The sequence below is a fragment of the Myotis daubentonii genome, chromosome 9 (assembly GCF_963259705.1).
Source record: "Myotis daubentonii chromosome 9, mMyoDau2.1, whole genome shotgun sequence".
NCBI lineage: Eukaryota > Metazoa > Chordata > Mammalia > Chiroptera > Vespertilionidae > Myotis > Myotis daubentonii.
Genome location: NC_081848.1, coordinates 45,411,077 through 45,429,172, shown reverse-complemented (window position 1 = coordinate 45,429,172; position 18,096 = coordinate 45,411,077). Strand labels below are relative to the sequence as shown.

General features: G+C 40.6%; 2 protein-coding genes across 12 annotated transcripts in view; both read right to left on the bottom strand.

Moving 5' to 3' along the window:
- The window catches only part of LOC132240892 (tripartite motif-containing protein 5-like), a 138,969-nt gene that overhangs the window by 57,697 nt on the left and 63,176 nt on the right, over positions 1-18,096 (bottom strand). The gene's annotated exons all lie outside the window — the stretch shown is intronic.
- Positions 1-18,096, bottom strand: part of LOC132240895 (tripartite motif-containing protein 5-like) — a 138,174-nt gene that overhangs the window by 58,499 nt on the left and 61,579 nt on the right. Inside the window, 8 exon segments of the mRNA XM_059708730.1 lie at positions 4,998-6,013; positions 6,016-6,531; positions 6,796-6,822; positions 7,095-7,195; positions 8,398-8,420; positions 13,534-13,764; positions 14,409-14,504; positions 15,393-15,875. Coding sequence (XP_059564713.1) covers positions 5,958-6,013; positions 6,016-6,531; positions 6,796-6,822; positions 7,095-7,195; positions 8,398-8,420; positions 13,534-13,764; positions 14,409-14,504; positions 15,393-15,875 — 1,533 coding nt within the window. The 3' untranslated portion in view covers positions 4,998-5,957.

The following is an 18,096-nucleotide window of genomic DNA, read 5'->3' as shown; positions in this document are numbered from 1 at the left end:
AGAATACTCTATCCAGCAAGGCTATCATTCAAACTTGAAGGGGAAATAAGAAGCTTCACAGACAAAAAAAGGCTAAGGGAGTTTATCACCACCAAGCCAGCAATGCAAGGAATGCTAAAGGGACTGGTATAAAAAGAAGAAATAAAAAGCTCAGAAAGAAAACAGCCACACACACACAAAAAAGAAATGGCTACAAACAAGTACCTTTCAATAATAACTTTAAACGTAAATGGACTAAATGCTCCAACCAAAAGACATCGAGTGGCTAAATGGATAAAAAAACATGACCCATACATCTGCTGTCTACAAGAAACCCACCTCATTAGAAGGGACTCACACAGACTGAAAGTGAAATGATGGAAAAATATCTTTCAGGCAAATGGAAAGGAAAAGAAAGCTGGGGTAGCAATACTTATATCAGACAAAATAGACCTCAAAGTGAAGGCCTTAACAAGAGATAAGGAAGGCCACTTCATAATACTAAAGGGATCAATACAACAAGAAGATATAACCCTGGTAAACATACATGCACCCAATGTAGGAGCACCCAAATTCATAAAAAAAACTCCTGGAAAATATCAAAGGAGAGATCGACAACAATACAATCATAGTAGGGGACTTTAATACACCATTGACAGCACTGGATAAGTCCTATAGACAAACAATCAGCAAAGATACAGCAATCCTAAATGACTCATTAGATCAGATGGACTTAATAGACATCTTCAGAACACTTCACCCCAAAGCCAGGGAATATACGTTCTTCTCAGGTGCTCATGGGACATCTTCAAAAATAGACCATATATTGGGTCACAAGCAAAGTATCCCCAAATTCAAGAAGATTGAAATCATAAAAAGCGTCTTCGCAGACCATGATGGCATAATATTAGAAATAAACTACAATAAAAACAACCCAAAATACTCAAACACCTGGAAGCTGAATAGCATGCTATTAAATATTGATTGGGTTACCAATGAGATCAAAGAAGGAATTAAAAACATCCTGGAAACTAATGACAATGAAAACACAACAATCCAAAACCTATGGGATGCAATGAAAGCAGTCCTGAGAGGGAAGTTTATAGCTCTACAGGCCTATCTCAAAAAACAAGAAAAAATGGTAGTAAATCATCTAACTCTACAACTCAAAGAATTAGAAAGAGAGCAACAAGAAAACCCCAGAGTGAGCAGAAGGAAGGAGATAATAAAGATTAGAGCAGAAATAAATGACATAGAGACCAAAAAAACAATACAGAAAATCAATGAAACCAAGAGCTGGTTCTTTGAAAGGATAAACAAGATTGACAAACCTCTAGCCAGACTCACCAAGAAGCAAAGAGAGAGGACCCAAATAAACAAAATCAGAAACGATAGAGGCGAAATAACAACAGACCCCACAGAAATACAAATGATTATTAAAAAATACTATGGAGAGCTCTACTCCAACAAACTAGACAACCTGGAGGAAATGGACAAATTCCTAGAAAAATACAACATTCCAAAACTCAATCAGGAAGAATCTGAAAATCTCAACAGGCCAATAACTATGGAAGAAATTGAAGCAGTCATCAAAAAGCTTCCATCAAACAAAAGCCCAGGACCAGACGGCTTCACAGGGGAGTTTTACCAAACATTCAAGGAAGAACTAAAACCTATCCTCCTCAGACTACTACAAAAAATTCAAGAGGAAGGAACACTTCCAAGCTCATTCTATGAAGCCAGCATCACCCTAATACCAAAACCAGGTAAAGACAACACAATGAAAGAGAATTACAGGCCAATATCCCTCATGAACATAGATGCCAAAATCCTCAACAAAATCTTAGCAAATCGGATCCAGCAGTACATCAGAAAGATCATACACCATGACCAAGTTGGATTTATCCCAGGGATGCAAGGATGGTACAATATCCGCAAATCAATAAACGTGATACATCACATAAACAAATTGAAAGAAAAAAAACACATGGTCATATCAATTGATGCAGAGAAAGCATTTGACAAAATTCAACACCCATTTTTGATAAAAACTCTCAGTAAGGTGGGAGTAGAAGGATCATACCTCAACATAATAAAAGCCATATATGACAGGCCCACAGCCAACATCATACTCAATGGACAAAAACTAACACCATTTCCCCTAAGAACAGGAACAAGACAGGGATGCCCCCTCTCACCACTCCTGTTCAACATAGTACTGGAAGTGTTAGCCATTGCAATTCGGCAAGAAGAAGAAATAAAAGGCATCCAAATTGGAAAAGAGGAAGTAAAACTGTCCTTATTTGCAGACGACATGATATTATACATACAAAACCCTAGAGACTCCATCAAAAAGCTACTAGACTTAATACATGAATTTGGCAATGTAGCAGGATACAAAATTAACCCCAAGAAGTCTGAGGCATTTCTATACACCAATAGTGAACTTTCAGAAAGAGAGATTATAAAAACAATCCCGTTTACCATCGCACCAAAAAAATTAAGCTACCTAGGAATAAACTTAACTAAAGAGGTAAAAGACCTCTACTCAGAAAACTACAGGACGTTGAAAAAAGACATAGAGGAAGACATAAACAGATGGAAGAACATACCGTGTTCATGGATTGGTAGAATCAACATCATTAAAATGTCCATACTACCCAAAGCAATCTATAAATTCAACGCACTTCCCATTAAAATACCAACGGCATACTTCAGAGATCTAGAACGAACTCTCCAAAAATTCATCTGGAATAAAAAAAGACCCCGAATAGCTGCAGCAATCCTGAAAAAGAACAAAGTAGGTGGGATCTCAATACCAGATATCAAGATGAATTACAAAGCCACTGTTCTCAAAACTGCCTGGTACTGGCACAAGAATAGGCATATAGATCAATGGAATAGAATAGAGAGCCCAGAAATCGGCCCGAACCAATATGCTCAATTAATATTTGACAAAGGAGGCAAGAACATACAATGGAGCCAAGATAGTCTCTTCAATAAATGGTGTTGGGAAAATTGGACAGATATATGCAAGAAAATGAAACTAGACCACCAACTTACACCATACACAAAAATAAACTCAAAATGGATAAAGGACTTAAATGTACTACAGGAAACCATAAAAATTCTAGAAGAATCCAAAGGCAACAAAATCTCAGACATATGCCGAAGCAATTTCTTCACTGATACAGCTCCTAGGGCACTTGAAACGAAAGAGAAAATGAACAAATGGGACTACATCAAAATAAAAAGCTTCTGCACAGCAAAAGAAACCATCAACAAAACAACGAGAAAACCCAATGTGTGGGAAAACATATTTGCCAATGACATATCTGATAAGGGCCTAATCTCCAAAATTTATAGGGAACTCATACAACTTAACAAAAGGAAGATAAACAATCCAATCAAAAAATGGGCAAAGGACCTAAATAGACACCTTTCAAAAGAGGACATTCAGAAAGCCAAGAGACATATGAAAACATGCTCAAAGTCACTAATCATCCGAGAGATGCAAATCAAAACAGCAATGAGGTACCATCTCACACCTGTCAGACTGGCTATCATCAACAAATCAACAAACGACAAGTGCTGGAGAGGATGTGGAGAAAAAGGAACACTTGTGCACTGCTGGTGGGAACTGGTGCAGCCACTATGGAAGACAGTATGGAGTTTCCTTAAAAAACTGAAAATGGAACTCCCATTTGACCCTGTGATCCCACTTCTAGGAATATATCCCAAGAAACCAGAAACACCAATCAGAAAGGATATATGCACCCCTATGTTCATAGCAGCACAATTCACCATTGCTAAGATCTGGAAACAGCCTAAGTGCCCATCAGTAGATGAATGGATTAGAAAACTTTGGTACATCTACACGATGGAATACTATGCTGCTGTAAAAAGGAAGGAACTCTTACCATTTGCAACGTCATGGATGGAACTGGAGAGCATTATGCTAAGTGAAATAAGCCAGTCAATAAAGGAAAAATACCACATGATCTCACTCATTCATGGACAATAGAGACCATTATAAACTTTTGAACAATAATAGATACAGAGGCAGAGCTGCCTCAAACAGATTGTCAAACTGCAGCGGGAAGGCCGGGGAGGGTTGGGGGGCAGAAGGTAGGGGGGTAAGAGATCAACTAAAGGACTTGTATGCATGCATATAAGCATAACCAATGGACATAAGACACGGGGTGATATGGGAGGCTAGGGGACTGTCTAGGGCGGGGGGATAAAATGGATACATATGTAATGTCCTTTGTAATACTTTAAGCAAAAAAAAAAAAAAAAAAAAACAAAAAAAAAACAAACACACACACACACACAATAGGAAGAATATCCCAATTTAGCAGTCCTTCATGTTAAAAAAAAAAAAAAAGAATAGTAAAGTTGAAAGTAAGCTAATATGTATTTTTAAAATCATTTATTTCAATCACAATGAGAGGCAAACAAAAATGAATCGACAGTATACTTGATGACTAATTATGTGCTAGCCATGAAAGAAATTACTGAAAATATTCTATGGTTTAATTTTCACAAAAATACATCAGGTAAATTTCATATTATTTTACAAATGTGAAACTGAATCGTGTACAATTTAGATTATTTGATCAAGGCTAATATGCAGTAACACCAGACTTATAATAAAATTTTCATTCATACACACAGTCTTGTCTAACACTGGCAGAGCTGCAGTATTCTAGACAGCAGCACAGCTATATCTTGGATCTGAAACATGAAACTTTGGTAAAAACTACCCTTGTGCCCTAGCTGGTTTGGCTCAGTGGATAGAGCGTCGGCCTATGGACTGAAGGGTCCCGGGTTCTATTCTGGACAAGGGCATGTACCTGGGTTGCGGGCACATCCCCAGTGGTGGGTGTGCAGGAGGCAGCTGATGGATGTTTCTCTCTCATCAATGTTTCTAACTCTCTATCGCTCTCCCTTCCTCTCCATAAAAAATCAATAAAATATATAAAAAAAAACTACCCTTGTGCCCTAGAAAGCAAAACCTGTTTCATGACACACTGACAGTTTAGATTTCTCAGTAATTAGTGGAGAAATATTTATTCAGTTGAGACACTTACATTTTATATACTTAATGAAATTTTTCTTTTCATAGTGATACTAACTATGATATCGTTTTATTACCAGGATTATTTAAAGAAAACAAATTGGCATTCAGGTATTTTATTCAAAATTCACTGTGCATATTTGGAGAAATTGGACGTGAACTCAGAAATGAGGACACAGAACTTACACTCTCAGTACATATTATTTATGATATTTTCTTATTGCCTGGCTGATGTTGCTCAGTGGTTGAGCATCGACCTGTGCACCAAGAGGCCACTGGTGCAATTCCCAGTCACGGCACATTTCCTGGACACAAGGTCCACCCTCAGTAGGTGGCATGCAGGAGACAGCACTTTAATGTTTTTTTTATCATCAACATTTCTATCTCTCTCTACCTCTCCCTTCCTCTCTCTCTAAGAAATCAATTTAAAAACCCATATTTAATATTTTCTTCTTCACTCCTGGATGAATAACAAACATCATGGGTAAACAGACAGACCTCTGAGGATTCATTCTGTAGTGAATGACTTCTATTCAAGTCTTCAATAAAAGTTGTGGAAAAGCTTTCCTTCATCTTCTCAGTCAGGGGCAGAGGACATGGGATTGTAGAATTTGGTAGAGATGGTACCTCCATACATGCCTTTTTGTTATGAGGCATTAGTCATTTTCCTTGAGATGATAAAAGTGATGAATTAAGATTCTCTATGAATGCAAATAATATTTTGGGAAAACTATGGCACAAGGCAAATTGTACACCTTATTGATTAATGAAGGGTGTTCAAATGGGGGAAAAAAAACAAGCCCGGAAAAGATAGTAAGAACAGTGCAGGTGAGCTCAGCTCATTAGATGCACCCATGGCACGAGGCATTCCAGAGAAGTGGGTGAAGGTGTAAGGGGTTTAAGAGCCTGGAGAACACAGTGTCATGGGGGCACTGTATTTCATAGGATTGAAAGAGGAAACAGTTTCTGAGAAAAGGAACATGAAGAGAATTTATAGATGAGAAACCCATGGTTAGTGACATTAAAAAAGGAGACAGTGCCAGCATCATAGTCTAGGAAAACTCCAACACGACGGGGAGGAACACTTAGGAACAGGGTTAAGGTCATGGGGTCAGAGGAGTCAGAATCCACAAAAGCCTTATATTCAGAATTGTTCTGTAGCCCTATAACCCAGTAGCCATATTTAGGTTGAAATGTAGAGCAAAAAGGCTTTCTATTTATAGATTCTCTTCGAACTTCCTTGAGAAAGAGGCCAAAGAGTTTTCGTTGATATACCCCCATTATCCAGGCACGTTTCTTTGACACATCCACCTCCCAGTAATGCTTCCCTGATGTGATAGAAGGTGATCCCAGGACACCATAATCCTCATTATCACCTCTGAGTAACCAAGAATTGCCAGGTCTCACTTGTCTCCGATCCTCAGAAATGACAATATTTGATTTATCCATGGGAGGATCCAGGGTCACGTGTACTGTAGAAAAATTACAGGGTTGGGTGAGGAATCTGACATACTTTATCTGTGACATTGTAAGAGAGTTTTGAGAATAAAATGAGTGGGAAATGGGAAGGATTTGATTTGGTTCTTGAGAAGCATTACTCACTGAAGAAATATAACACATATGTGGGTGTTGGGAGGGAAAACCTGGGTCGTTATACAAGAGACCTAGCAGAAAATGCAAAATTCTAAAAGAAGATGAGGACAAGGTGACTTTGTGATATTGTGATTTCTCCTTACCCCAGTAGCGTCGCATATCTGTCAGTTCTGAAATTAGAAAAAAATCCATAACATCAAATATAGGCAAAATGTTCTGCATCAACATCTATTTTCTCCCCATATCAGGGAAAGACTGGGCTTTATGTAAGTTAGTACATGGAATAAGGGTGAACAAGACAATTGACCACTCCCAACTGAATATGCTCTTATAACCAGAATATTTGTCTTTTTATTTCTCCTCCAGCTACACCTTAAACCTGAACTTTAACCCCAACCATAACAACAATCTCACAGCCACCCGTTGCTCTAGCATTCCTCACCATTAAACACTTGCAGCATCCCTCTCAGGTCAGGAGCTTGGAGCACTCTCCTTTGCTTCATGGGGAGAGTTTTTGGCTTCTTCAGAGTTAAGGTCTTACTCCTAGAGACAACAAGATAGATCCACACACCTTTGAATTTTTGTCTCTCCAAAACCACTGATTTTATCTACTCACCCCAAGGAGTACTTGAGCCCCCATTCATGGACTCCTGAGAAAGGAGAGAGTAGACTTCTGACCTTGGCACCAGAAGAAATGTGCTCAATCCACTTTCCCAGTTGACTGCTGTCTGCCCTTGGAAAGGAACAGACCTCTCAGAAGCAGTTTATTCCTTTCACAATGATAACTATCCTCTCCCTTTCTAACTCCTAAAAATCATATGAAATTATGTGCCATAGTGAATTTCTTTAAAATGCAAAATTTGGTACCTTGAAATAAATAAGTATAAGGAAAAGTCGTGACATGGATGTAAATTCCCAGCAATATGACAAGAATGTGAAGATGCAGAACATGGTTCCTTATGTTTGAGATATATCAAGTGTGGGAATACTGTCAGGGAAGAACAAAGACCTTTAAATTCCACTGCCCAGTAGGAGGCCTCCAGAACTACATCTGAGATTGCAGTCTTCTGGGAAAAAATATAACACTTGGAAAGGAAGATATTATGAATGCTATACTACTAGTGGTCTGAATTTCATGTGTTTGGAATAGATTAATGCAGCCAAGTAGGTGTTCAAATTCAGGCACAAAGATGCTACCCTTGCATTCGGATTTCAAAAGTGCATGACCAAGATGGATCAACTGTTTTTCCCAGGGTCAAAATATTCCTTGATATTCAAGTTGGTTTTTGGAAAAAAAAAGAAAACCATTATCTTCTATTCAGAGAAAAGAAATTTAAATATAAAGGAGTTATCTCAAAATCTGAGTGCTTAGGAGGTAAAGAAGTCATGACATTCCCATGGTCAATACATCACCTGTTAGATGTGAAAATCTGAGTTAGATACAGGCATGCTGAATGCATAGAATGTATGAAGTCAGATGGGTCTGATACTGCAACATCTTATGTTTAACTGCTACTAACCCAAACTTTGCAACTCCCTTCACATAAATTGCCTACATAAAATCTGGTTCATTGTCAATAGGTATAGAATACACAAGCCATATGTGAACAGAAATTTAAGATAAAACTACAACCAAATGTTTCTGCCCTGAGCAATATTTTATTCTTATTAATCACCAGGTATCATTAATGTCTTTAAACACTTTGTACAGCACAAAAAGACCATCGCTGGTCTCCCATACATACCTTTCCATAATGCCTTTCACATCCTAAGGAGGAAAGAGACACTATAAGTCATGAAGTAATAAGCTCTTTCACTAACAGAACTTCAACACATCTACCCTCTTCACCCACCTGATCTGGTGGGAATAGAGATGGTCCTAATGTGAAAGCAGTTAAAAATAATGCCTAGTAAAGAAGCCCCAGGAACCAGTAACTTAGGAAATTTACTATGTAAATTATTTTTCAACAAACAAATTACCTCCTCCTTTATACACCTTCGTCCATATTACCAATATCCACTTGGTCATTATTCTAAACATTACAATATTTACTGTGTTGCAGGGTCTAAAAAGTTTATTCCATATTTTTAACTATTTTCAGTCATCTGACCTTGTTTCTCATCACAGGTTTCTCCCTCTTACTTCCTCTTTCTAAAATCAATCCACAGATATTTTTTAAAAAGTCACCACAAGGCTGATAAGAGGGAAAATGAAACTGGCTGGTACCACACCCACAGGTGTAGATTATGAAATGGGACCCCAACTCAGCTTGATGGACAGTCCCACACACTGATGTGCCAAAGGCAGTCAAGGTTCAACTACAACAAGCACCCACAACCCAAACATTAGACACCCCTAGAGAACCTGGTTCAGATGAACACAGAAACTACCACTGGGCCCCAAGGGAAGCCTGCTACATAAGGCCACTCTGCCAAGGCTGGGAGATGTGGCCCATACACCAACCACATAGAAATAAATATAGGAAGGTAGCCGAATGAGGAAACAAAGAAACATGTCCCAGAGGAAAGATCAGGATAAAATTTCAGAAAAATAATTAAACAAAACGGAGGCAAGCAATCTACCAAATTCAGAATTCTAAACACTGATTATAAGGATGCTCAATGAACTTAGCAAAGAATAGATTATCTGACTGAGAACTTCAACAAAGATAGAGGAAACATAGAAAGGAGATAGAAAGCATAAAAAACACCCAGTGAGGAATGAAAAATACTAAGAAAAAAGTCTTAAAAGTGGCTGGAGAAAAGCAGTTAGTTACCTATAAGGGGGATCCATAAGAATCCCAACTAATTCCTCAGCTCAAACTTTGCTGGCTAGAAGGGAATGGCATGAAATATTCAAAGTAATGGAAAGCAAAGATCTACAACCTAGACTATTCTCCCCAGAAAGGCTATTATTTATTATTATTATTATTATTATTAGCCAGTCTATTATTTAAAACTAGGGGCCCGGTGCACGAAATTTGTGCACTGGGGGGGGGGGGCGGGGAGGAACCCCACAGCCCAGCCTGCCCCCTCTCACATACTGGGAGCCCTCAGGGGATGTCCTCCCCATCAGCGGCTCTGCCCTATGCCCAAGCCCTGACGCCTCTGGCCCAGGGGTCAGGCCTGAGCAGGGAACACCCCAGAGCCCTCCGATTGATGGCTCTGCTCCCCGCCCAGGCCTGACTCCAATCTTCCCCCGATCAAAGGCTTCTGGGGCTTCTGGAGCTGGCCTTCAGCCTGTGATCAGATCCGATCACGGGCGGCAGGCAGGCGGCTTCTGGGGTTGCACATGGGGGCCTGGATGGCAGCTCTCATGCTGGTGGTTGTGCTGTTCCACCCTGCCTGCAGTATGCAAATTAGCCGCCATCTTTGTCAGCGGTTAATTTGCTTAACACGCTGATTAGCCAATGGGAGGTGTAGCAAAGGGACGGTCAATTACCATGTTTGTGTATTATTAGATAGGATTGAAGGAGACATAAAGAGCTTCCTAGATAAGAAAAAGCTCAAGGAGATAATCACCACCAAATCCTATCTAATAATAGAGAAACATGGTAATTAACCATAACTTCGCTACCCTTCCCATTGGCTAATCAGCGAGATATGCAAATTAACTGGCAACAAAGATGGTGGCTGGCAGCCACGCAGCTGAAGCGAACATGAGGCTTGCTTGCTCCAGTGACGGAGGAAGCCAAGGTTCCCCACCTGCCGCCGCCCAGCTCTGAGCTCCAGATGCAACAATGTTGCAATTATAGAAGCTAAACAAACCCAGAAACCTGCTTTCAGCTGCCAGCGGGCTCAGAGCTTAGAGCGCCAGTGATAGCAACAGAGTTTCAATTACAGAAGCTAAACAAACCCAGAAACCTGCTTTCAGCCAGCCACAGCCTCAGAGCTGGAGCTGGCTCTCAGCTCCAGTGACAGCCATAGAAGGTAAATAAATCCCAGAATTAAAAAAAAAGAAAAAAGAAAAGAGGCTGGGAGTTTCAGTCGCCCACCACCCTGAAAACGGCCCTCAGCCCCTCACCAGACTGGTCAGGCACCCCAGTGGGGTCCCCCACCTAAAGGGGGTGTGACCAGCTGAAACAGCCATCAGCCCGTCATCCAGGCTTGCCAGGCATCCAAGCGGGACACCCACCCTGAACCATGACCCCTTCAGGGCACACCAGCCGGCCCCCACCCGTGCACCCGATCTCTATCCTATAGAGTCAAAGGGTAATATGCAAATTGACCCAAACAGCAGAAAGACTGGGAATGACTGGTCACTATGACACACACTGACCACCAGGGGGCAGACGCTCAATGCAGGAGCTGCCCTCTGGTGGTCAGTCGCTCTCACAGTAGGGAGCTCTTCTCAGCCACAAGCCAGGCTGATGGCTGCCAGTACAGCGGTGGTAGTGGGAGCCTCTCCTGCCTCCTCAGCAGCGCTAAGGATGTCCGATTGCAGCTGAGGTCTGCTCCCTGCTGGCAAGTGGGGATCCCCTGAGGGCTGCCGGGCTGCCAGACTGATGTGTGATTGCCAGCTTAGGCCCAATCCCCCGGGGAGCAGGCCTAAGCCAACAAGTGGTCACCCCGGAGGTGTCCCAGACTGTGAGAGGGCACAGGCCGGGCTGAGGGACCCCCTACCCCCGAGTGCACAAATTTTTGTGCACCGGGCCTCTAATCAGTATTATCAGAAAGGTTAAAGAGACTTAAGAAAAAGAGAAAATAAAAAGCAAAAATGTAAATAAGAAAATCATCATGATGTAGAAGACTTGACCAACATTGCCAACCAGCTCCACCTGACAGCTAAAGACCCTTCACCCAATCAATACACACTTCCAATTATTTTCAAATTCACATAACAAATGTGGACATATAATATTTTAGTAGAAAAAGCAAGTCAATACATCTATAAAGTTGAAATAATAAAGCATATGCTTTCTGATTAGAAAGGAATTAAATTTCAAATATGCAGCAGAAAAAAAAGTAAAAAAGCACCAGGTATTTGTACATTAAAAAGCACCATTTCAAATATTTTAAGGGTTAAGATAAAAATAACAAAGAAAATTTGAAAAAAAGTTAAATTGATTCAAAATATCAAGGCCCAGCAGGTGGAGCTCAGTGCTTAAGGGCTGACCTATGAACTAAAAGGTCGAGGTTCAATTCCCAGTCAGGGCACACACCAGGGTTTCAGGCTCCATCTCCAGTAGGGGGCATGCAAGAGATAGCTGATCAATGATTGTCTCACATCATTGATGTTTCTATCTCTCTCTCTCCCTCTCACTTTCTCTCTGAAATCAATAAAAAACAAACAAATAAATAAATAATCCCGAAGTATGGGATATAGCTAAAACAATGCATTTATAAAATTAAAAACTATAAGAGCAAAGACTGTCAATCAGTGATCAAAATTCCTACTTTAACCCTTCGCTGGTGTAGCACAGTGGTAAGAGTGTCGGCCCAAGAACCAAAGACTCCCACATTCAATTTCTGGTGAAGGGCATGTACCTGTGGTGCAGATTTGATCCCTGGCCTCCTTTGGGGTGTGTGCCCGAGGCAACCATGAATGTGCCTCCTCACTTGATGTTTCTCTCTCTCACTCTCTCTCTCTCTCTCTCCCTCCCTCCCTCCCTCCCTCCTTATCTGCTTCCCTCCCTCCCTTTCACTCTCTAAAAATCAATGGAAAAAATACCCTAAGGTGAGGATTAATAAAATAAAATAAACAAAAAATTCTCACTTTAAGAAACTAGAAAAAGAACAACAAATTAAACACAATGCACACACACAGAAACACACACTCTCATATATGAATGTGCATTTGCATATATACACACAAAGGAAATTATATAAAAGAAAGCAGAAACCTGTGATATAGAAAGGTCAACAATAAATAAATAAATAAATAAATAAATAAATAAATAAATAACAGTAAAATTTATTCTTAAAAAACATCTCGGTGGTTTGGCTCACTGGATAGAGCGTTGCCCTGTGGCCTGAAGGGTCCTGGGTTCAATTGCTGTCAAAGGCATATGCCCGGGTTGCAGGATTGATCCCCAGTAGGGGTGTGCAGAAGGTAGTCGATCAATGATTCTCACTTATCATTGATTTTTCTAACTCTCTCCTTCTGTCTTCCTCTCTAAAATCAATAAAAATATATTAAAAACAAACAAAAATCAATGACCTTGACCAACGATAACTTACTTGGCCAAAAATAATCACAAAATCAGGAATAAAAGGAGCCATTATTGTTAGTATTGTAGAAATGAAAAAATATTTTAATAAATTATAATGATTAATTTCATGCTTATGAATCTGACAACTAAAAATGGACAAATTTCTATAAAGATGGACATTATCCACAACTGACTCAAGAAATATTTAAAAAAAAAAACCTGAGAAAACCTAATACAAGTAAAAAAAATATTTTAAACTTTTTCAAAAAACATAAAGGTCCAGAGTGACATGGTTTCACTGGTGAATCTACTGAATAATTAAAAAATAAATAATGCTAATCCATCACAATTGTTTATTCAGAAAATTCAGAAAGGACAGAAAAATTTCAACTTATTCTAAAAAGAAAAACAACAATTCTTGGATCATGAAGAGATACTAAATAAAGTTCTAGGTTAGATCACAGACACAGGGGCCTACAGAACACAATGAATCTTCTCTTCACAGTCAATTTTATACTTTAATTGATACATTAATAAGAATGAGATTTTTCCCTTTTGTTCATGCATTCAACAATTTCAATAACCTCTGAAACAGATGCAGGGAAGGGTCACTGCAAGACCAATGGAACCTCAGTGTCAACACCACAAACAACACAGCCACAGCAGAGAAGGAAACTTAGTCTTAATTTTCCTTAAGTTCAGATGCTGGGGCTTATTTCTAAGTTTTACCTGCAGCATCTCTACTGCTGACCCCTGCAACCGATGCTCCAGATCTGAGATGAGATCTCTCAACAACTTCCTCTGCTGGGCCAGCTCACTCTCAGCCTGAGCCAGGTCATCGAGATTCTCTGCTGCCTCCTTCTCCAGCCTTTGCAGCTCCTTTTGCTCCTCACTGGCCAGGATACCTCTCAGTTGTTTAAAATAATCCTGGACATTTTTCAGCTCATGGTCTATCTGATCCTTCAAGAATGAGAAAGAAAGACAGGGACTCTGGTTATCAGGCAGACTGGGAGCCAGAAAAGGAAGTATTTGATTTGGATGTTCTCAGAGGGAAGAGAGATGGAAGCAGAGGAGCAATTCTTGGGGAGGCTGATTTTCCCATTATTTCATCTTCATCACATTCCTAAATAATGCTCTCATGTCTACATTATTGAGGCCAACCCTGAACCAAATGGGACAACTGGGTGTGGCTCAGCTCTTACAGAGCTGCCCCGGACAGTCATGCCTTAATGCATTACTCCTCACCCCACCCCACCCCCAGGCTAAGTTGAGCACCTGCGACAGAGCCATGAACCATTGGTAACTATCTTCCCTGGAAGAGTTTAAGGCTCAAAAAAAAAAAAAAGATAAATGAATGTAAAATTCACTACCATCCTCACCAGAGAGTCTATCTATGGGAATAACTAACCTCCAAATATCAGCATTATTTTTGTGACATGCTTATTTCCAGCCCTATTTCTACCAGGGAAAGGATAAAGAATGGCTGATCAATGACTCCGGACATATCAGCTGTCAGAAAACAGGAAGGAAGGGGGCTCCTTGTGACTAAAACCCACAGTCATGGCCAGATTCTTGGATAATTACCAGAAAGAGTCTCCTCCTACCTTCTTGGAAGTTCTCTCTTCTTCAAGGTCATCATCCAATTTTTCAGCTTTCTGCTGCTCTGCCCTCAGCCTGTCCAGAGCTGCCTGGAGCTTTTCCTATGGGAGAGGAATCACTTCAGGGTTAAGCTATGGCTCTCTCCTCATCTGAAGAGAGGATTAATGGGAAGAAATCAGGTTCATCTCTAAAAAATCTGCAAAATGACCATTAGAATCTGTGATTTGAAGGGAACATGAAGTGGTTATGTGTTCTTTAAGACTCAGATGATAGAAGTCACCATTACTATGTCAAGAGAAGACTGGTTCTCTTTGCCCTAGAACAGCAGTTCTCAACCTGTGGGTTGAGACCCCTTTGGGGGTCGAACGACCCTTTCACAGGGGTCACATAAGACCATCGGAAAACACATATTTAATTACATAATGTTTTTGTGATTAATCATTATGCTTTAATTATGTTCAATTTTTATCAATGGAAATACATCCTGCATATCAGATATTTACATTAAAATTCACAACAGTAACAAAATTATAGTTAAGAAGTAGCAACAAAAATACTTTTATGGTTAGGGGTCACCACAACATGAGGAACTGTTTTAAAGGGTCGTGGCATTAGGAAGGTTGAGAACCACTGCCCTAGAAGGAAACACTTGATCCGTTATTAAGGAAAGAACTTAGGTCTCCATCCACCGAGCTGCCCAGTTACCCCTCATGTCTAAAGAGATGATGACAGCTTTGCTTGTGCACCAAACCTCTACCTATTAGCACAAAGTCTGAAAACACCTACTCTCCTTTAGAGTCTGCTCATCATTTGTAATTGTGTGGAATGTATAGAAATGTCCTTCAGGCCTTGGAAGGTGAACATAGGAAGAAAAGTGATCACAGGCCCCAGAACTGTGGTGGCAAGAAAATTACAATCAAATACAAAAGTTGAGATTTCTCATCAAGTGCTATTTTCTGCCCTGTCTTTCCTCCATCCTGGTCTCTTACCTTGTACTTCTGGGCAATCTCCTCCATGAGGAAGGTGTGGTGACCACGGTGCTCTCGAGACCGCTCACAAAGCCAGCAAATGATCTTCCCATCTTCCTGGCAGAAGAGCAGGAGTTTCTCTCCATGGCGCACACAGAGATCTCTCTTTTGCTCCTCCTGTGGGCTCAACTTGACCTCCCTAAGGGCCTCCACAATGTTGGCCACATGTCGATTGGGCCGCACGTTCTCAGGCTGGTAAGTGCTCCTGCACACTGGGCAGCTGCTCTCTCTTTGGCAGATCATGGACTCTCTGTTGTTTGCAGTGATGCAGGCTTGGCAAAATGAGTGCCCACAGTCCAGGCTCATGGGTTCTGTTAGGAGCTCCAGGCAGATGGGGCATGTTACCTCCTCCTTCATGTTCACCAGGATTCCTGAAGCCATCGCAGCTGCTCCCCTGCTCCTTTCTCTCCTGATCTGAGGCTTCTGTTGCTCAATGACCACTGCCTGATTGGAAAGATGAAAGGGGAGCAGAGTAAGAATGGTAAGAATAAATGTTGCTAATTATATAGAAATTAAGGATGAAGCAAGAATAGATGTAAAAGGACAAAAAATAAAAGGTAGAGAGACAAGGCAAGGAGCATGCTGATCTAGAAAAAAATACTATTTGTAATAATATTATTTATGTTTATTTTTTTGTTAATCCTCACTTGAGGATTTTTTTGCCATTGATTTTTAGACAGAGTGGAAGGGAGAGAGGGGAAGAGAAAGAAACACACACACAGAGAGAGAGAGAGAGAGAGAGAGAGAGAGAGATGAATGTGATTGAGACAGATAAATTTGTTGTCTGCCACAGGTACCCAAATCTGGGTGGAGATCAAACTTGCAACCCTGGTAAGTGTCCTTGACCCTTCCAATCACAGGCCAGCACTCTAACCACTGAGTGATTCCAGCCAGGCTCAGAAGAATTTTAAATACTTTTATTTAACATTTTCATCTGTGCAATGGTTGTTATTGTCATTTACTAAACCAAAGGATGACCCAAGGCCTTTTTTATAAAGAAAAGATGTTTGCGTGACCCAGCATCTCTCCAACCTAATCTTTCATATACTAAACACATCTCCAAACCACTTTTGGGTCTGGGCTTTTATACCTGTTCTTTCATCAGACATTGCTACCCTGGTATCAGTAGGACTCAATTTCTTCCTTCAGTTAACAATCTCCTTCCATGTTTCTTTATCAGAAAGACCTGCTCTGGATATGGGGCCTAAACCGGCAGTCAGACATCCCTCTTGCAATCCAGGACCACTGGCTCTTATCCGCTCATCTGCCTGCCTGCCTAATTGCCCCTAAGCACTCTGCCTGCCTGCCTGATGCCCATAACTGCTCCACTGCCTGCCTGATTGCCCCTAAGTGCTCGCCCCTGCTGGCCTGATCACCCCTAAGTGCTCTCCCCTGCTGGCCTGATCGCCTCCAACAGCTCTCCCCTGGCATTCTGATCACCCCTAACCACGCTGCCTTGGCCCCCACCACCGTAGCTTTGTTTGGAAGGATGTCTGGAAGGACATCCTGAAGATGTCTGGTCTATCCGTTCTAATTAGCATATTACCCTTTTATTAGTATAGATAACATGTGACAATGTGTTTGTGTAAATGGCATGAGCAAACCTTTTATCAGATGTGTACATAAAGTTAGTGAGTGACTTACAGAGACCATTTATTTTCAATACACAGAGTTTCAATGATTCTAATGTATTCAGGGTCCCCCTTCCTACCTTACAGGGTTAATTAAAGACAAAATAGGTAACTTAGAAGGTTCTGGAGAGTCTTGTTGGATAAATAGTAAAATTTCATGTTTGCCGGAAATATGCCAAGGATATTGACAGGAGCCTAATGGTGTGTATGTATATTGATGATGGGGAGGGAGATAGCATAAAGATGTTCATAGGATCACACAAGTCACATATCTGAAAAAATAGAAACACAGATGAAGTAAATATCAGTCTTGCAAAAGAAATCTCAAAATATTAGGCAAGATCATTCAACTAATTTTTCATCACTATGAATTACATGCTAACAACTAAACTAATACCCACAAATACAGAAATGAGTCTAAACAGAGAGTTTAAACCACTGGGACCCTGACATCCACCTGGAAAGTAACAGTAAATTAAGTCATATATATATATACAAGCTGATGTGAAGAACACTACTATAGAGATGTGCATGTTGTTGTGAAATCAAATTATTGGGATATATAAAGGGTTGTCCAGCAACTCAGACTTAAATACCTAAGAGTTGAACTAAAACCTGAGGAAGATGAAGGAAATAAGGCATATGGGAGAGAAAATAAATTTATTAGGTAAAGGAAATGACCCATTCACTGAAGATGCACCACATTCTCTGAGATGGAGATTGGAGAGAGAAAGTATCTATCTAATAGATAGTTATCTATTCCAAAACTATCTAGGAATCCTTCTCCCACCACAGGCCTTCCAGAAATGGAGAACTGAAGAATGTCTTGTGAGACAGGGACCAGAGCAGACCCTGGCCAAGTAACCCAGTGTTTCTATGTCTCTTGGCTGATAAGCAGGTTGGGAAGAGTGGGAAATGAAAATGCCAGACACGTGCTGCAGGAACACTCCTTCCCGTAGCATCTGCCCTGCTGTCTCACTGGAGGGGAGCAGAGGCTTTACTCACTCCTGAGGACATGAAGCCCTTCAGCTCCC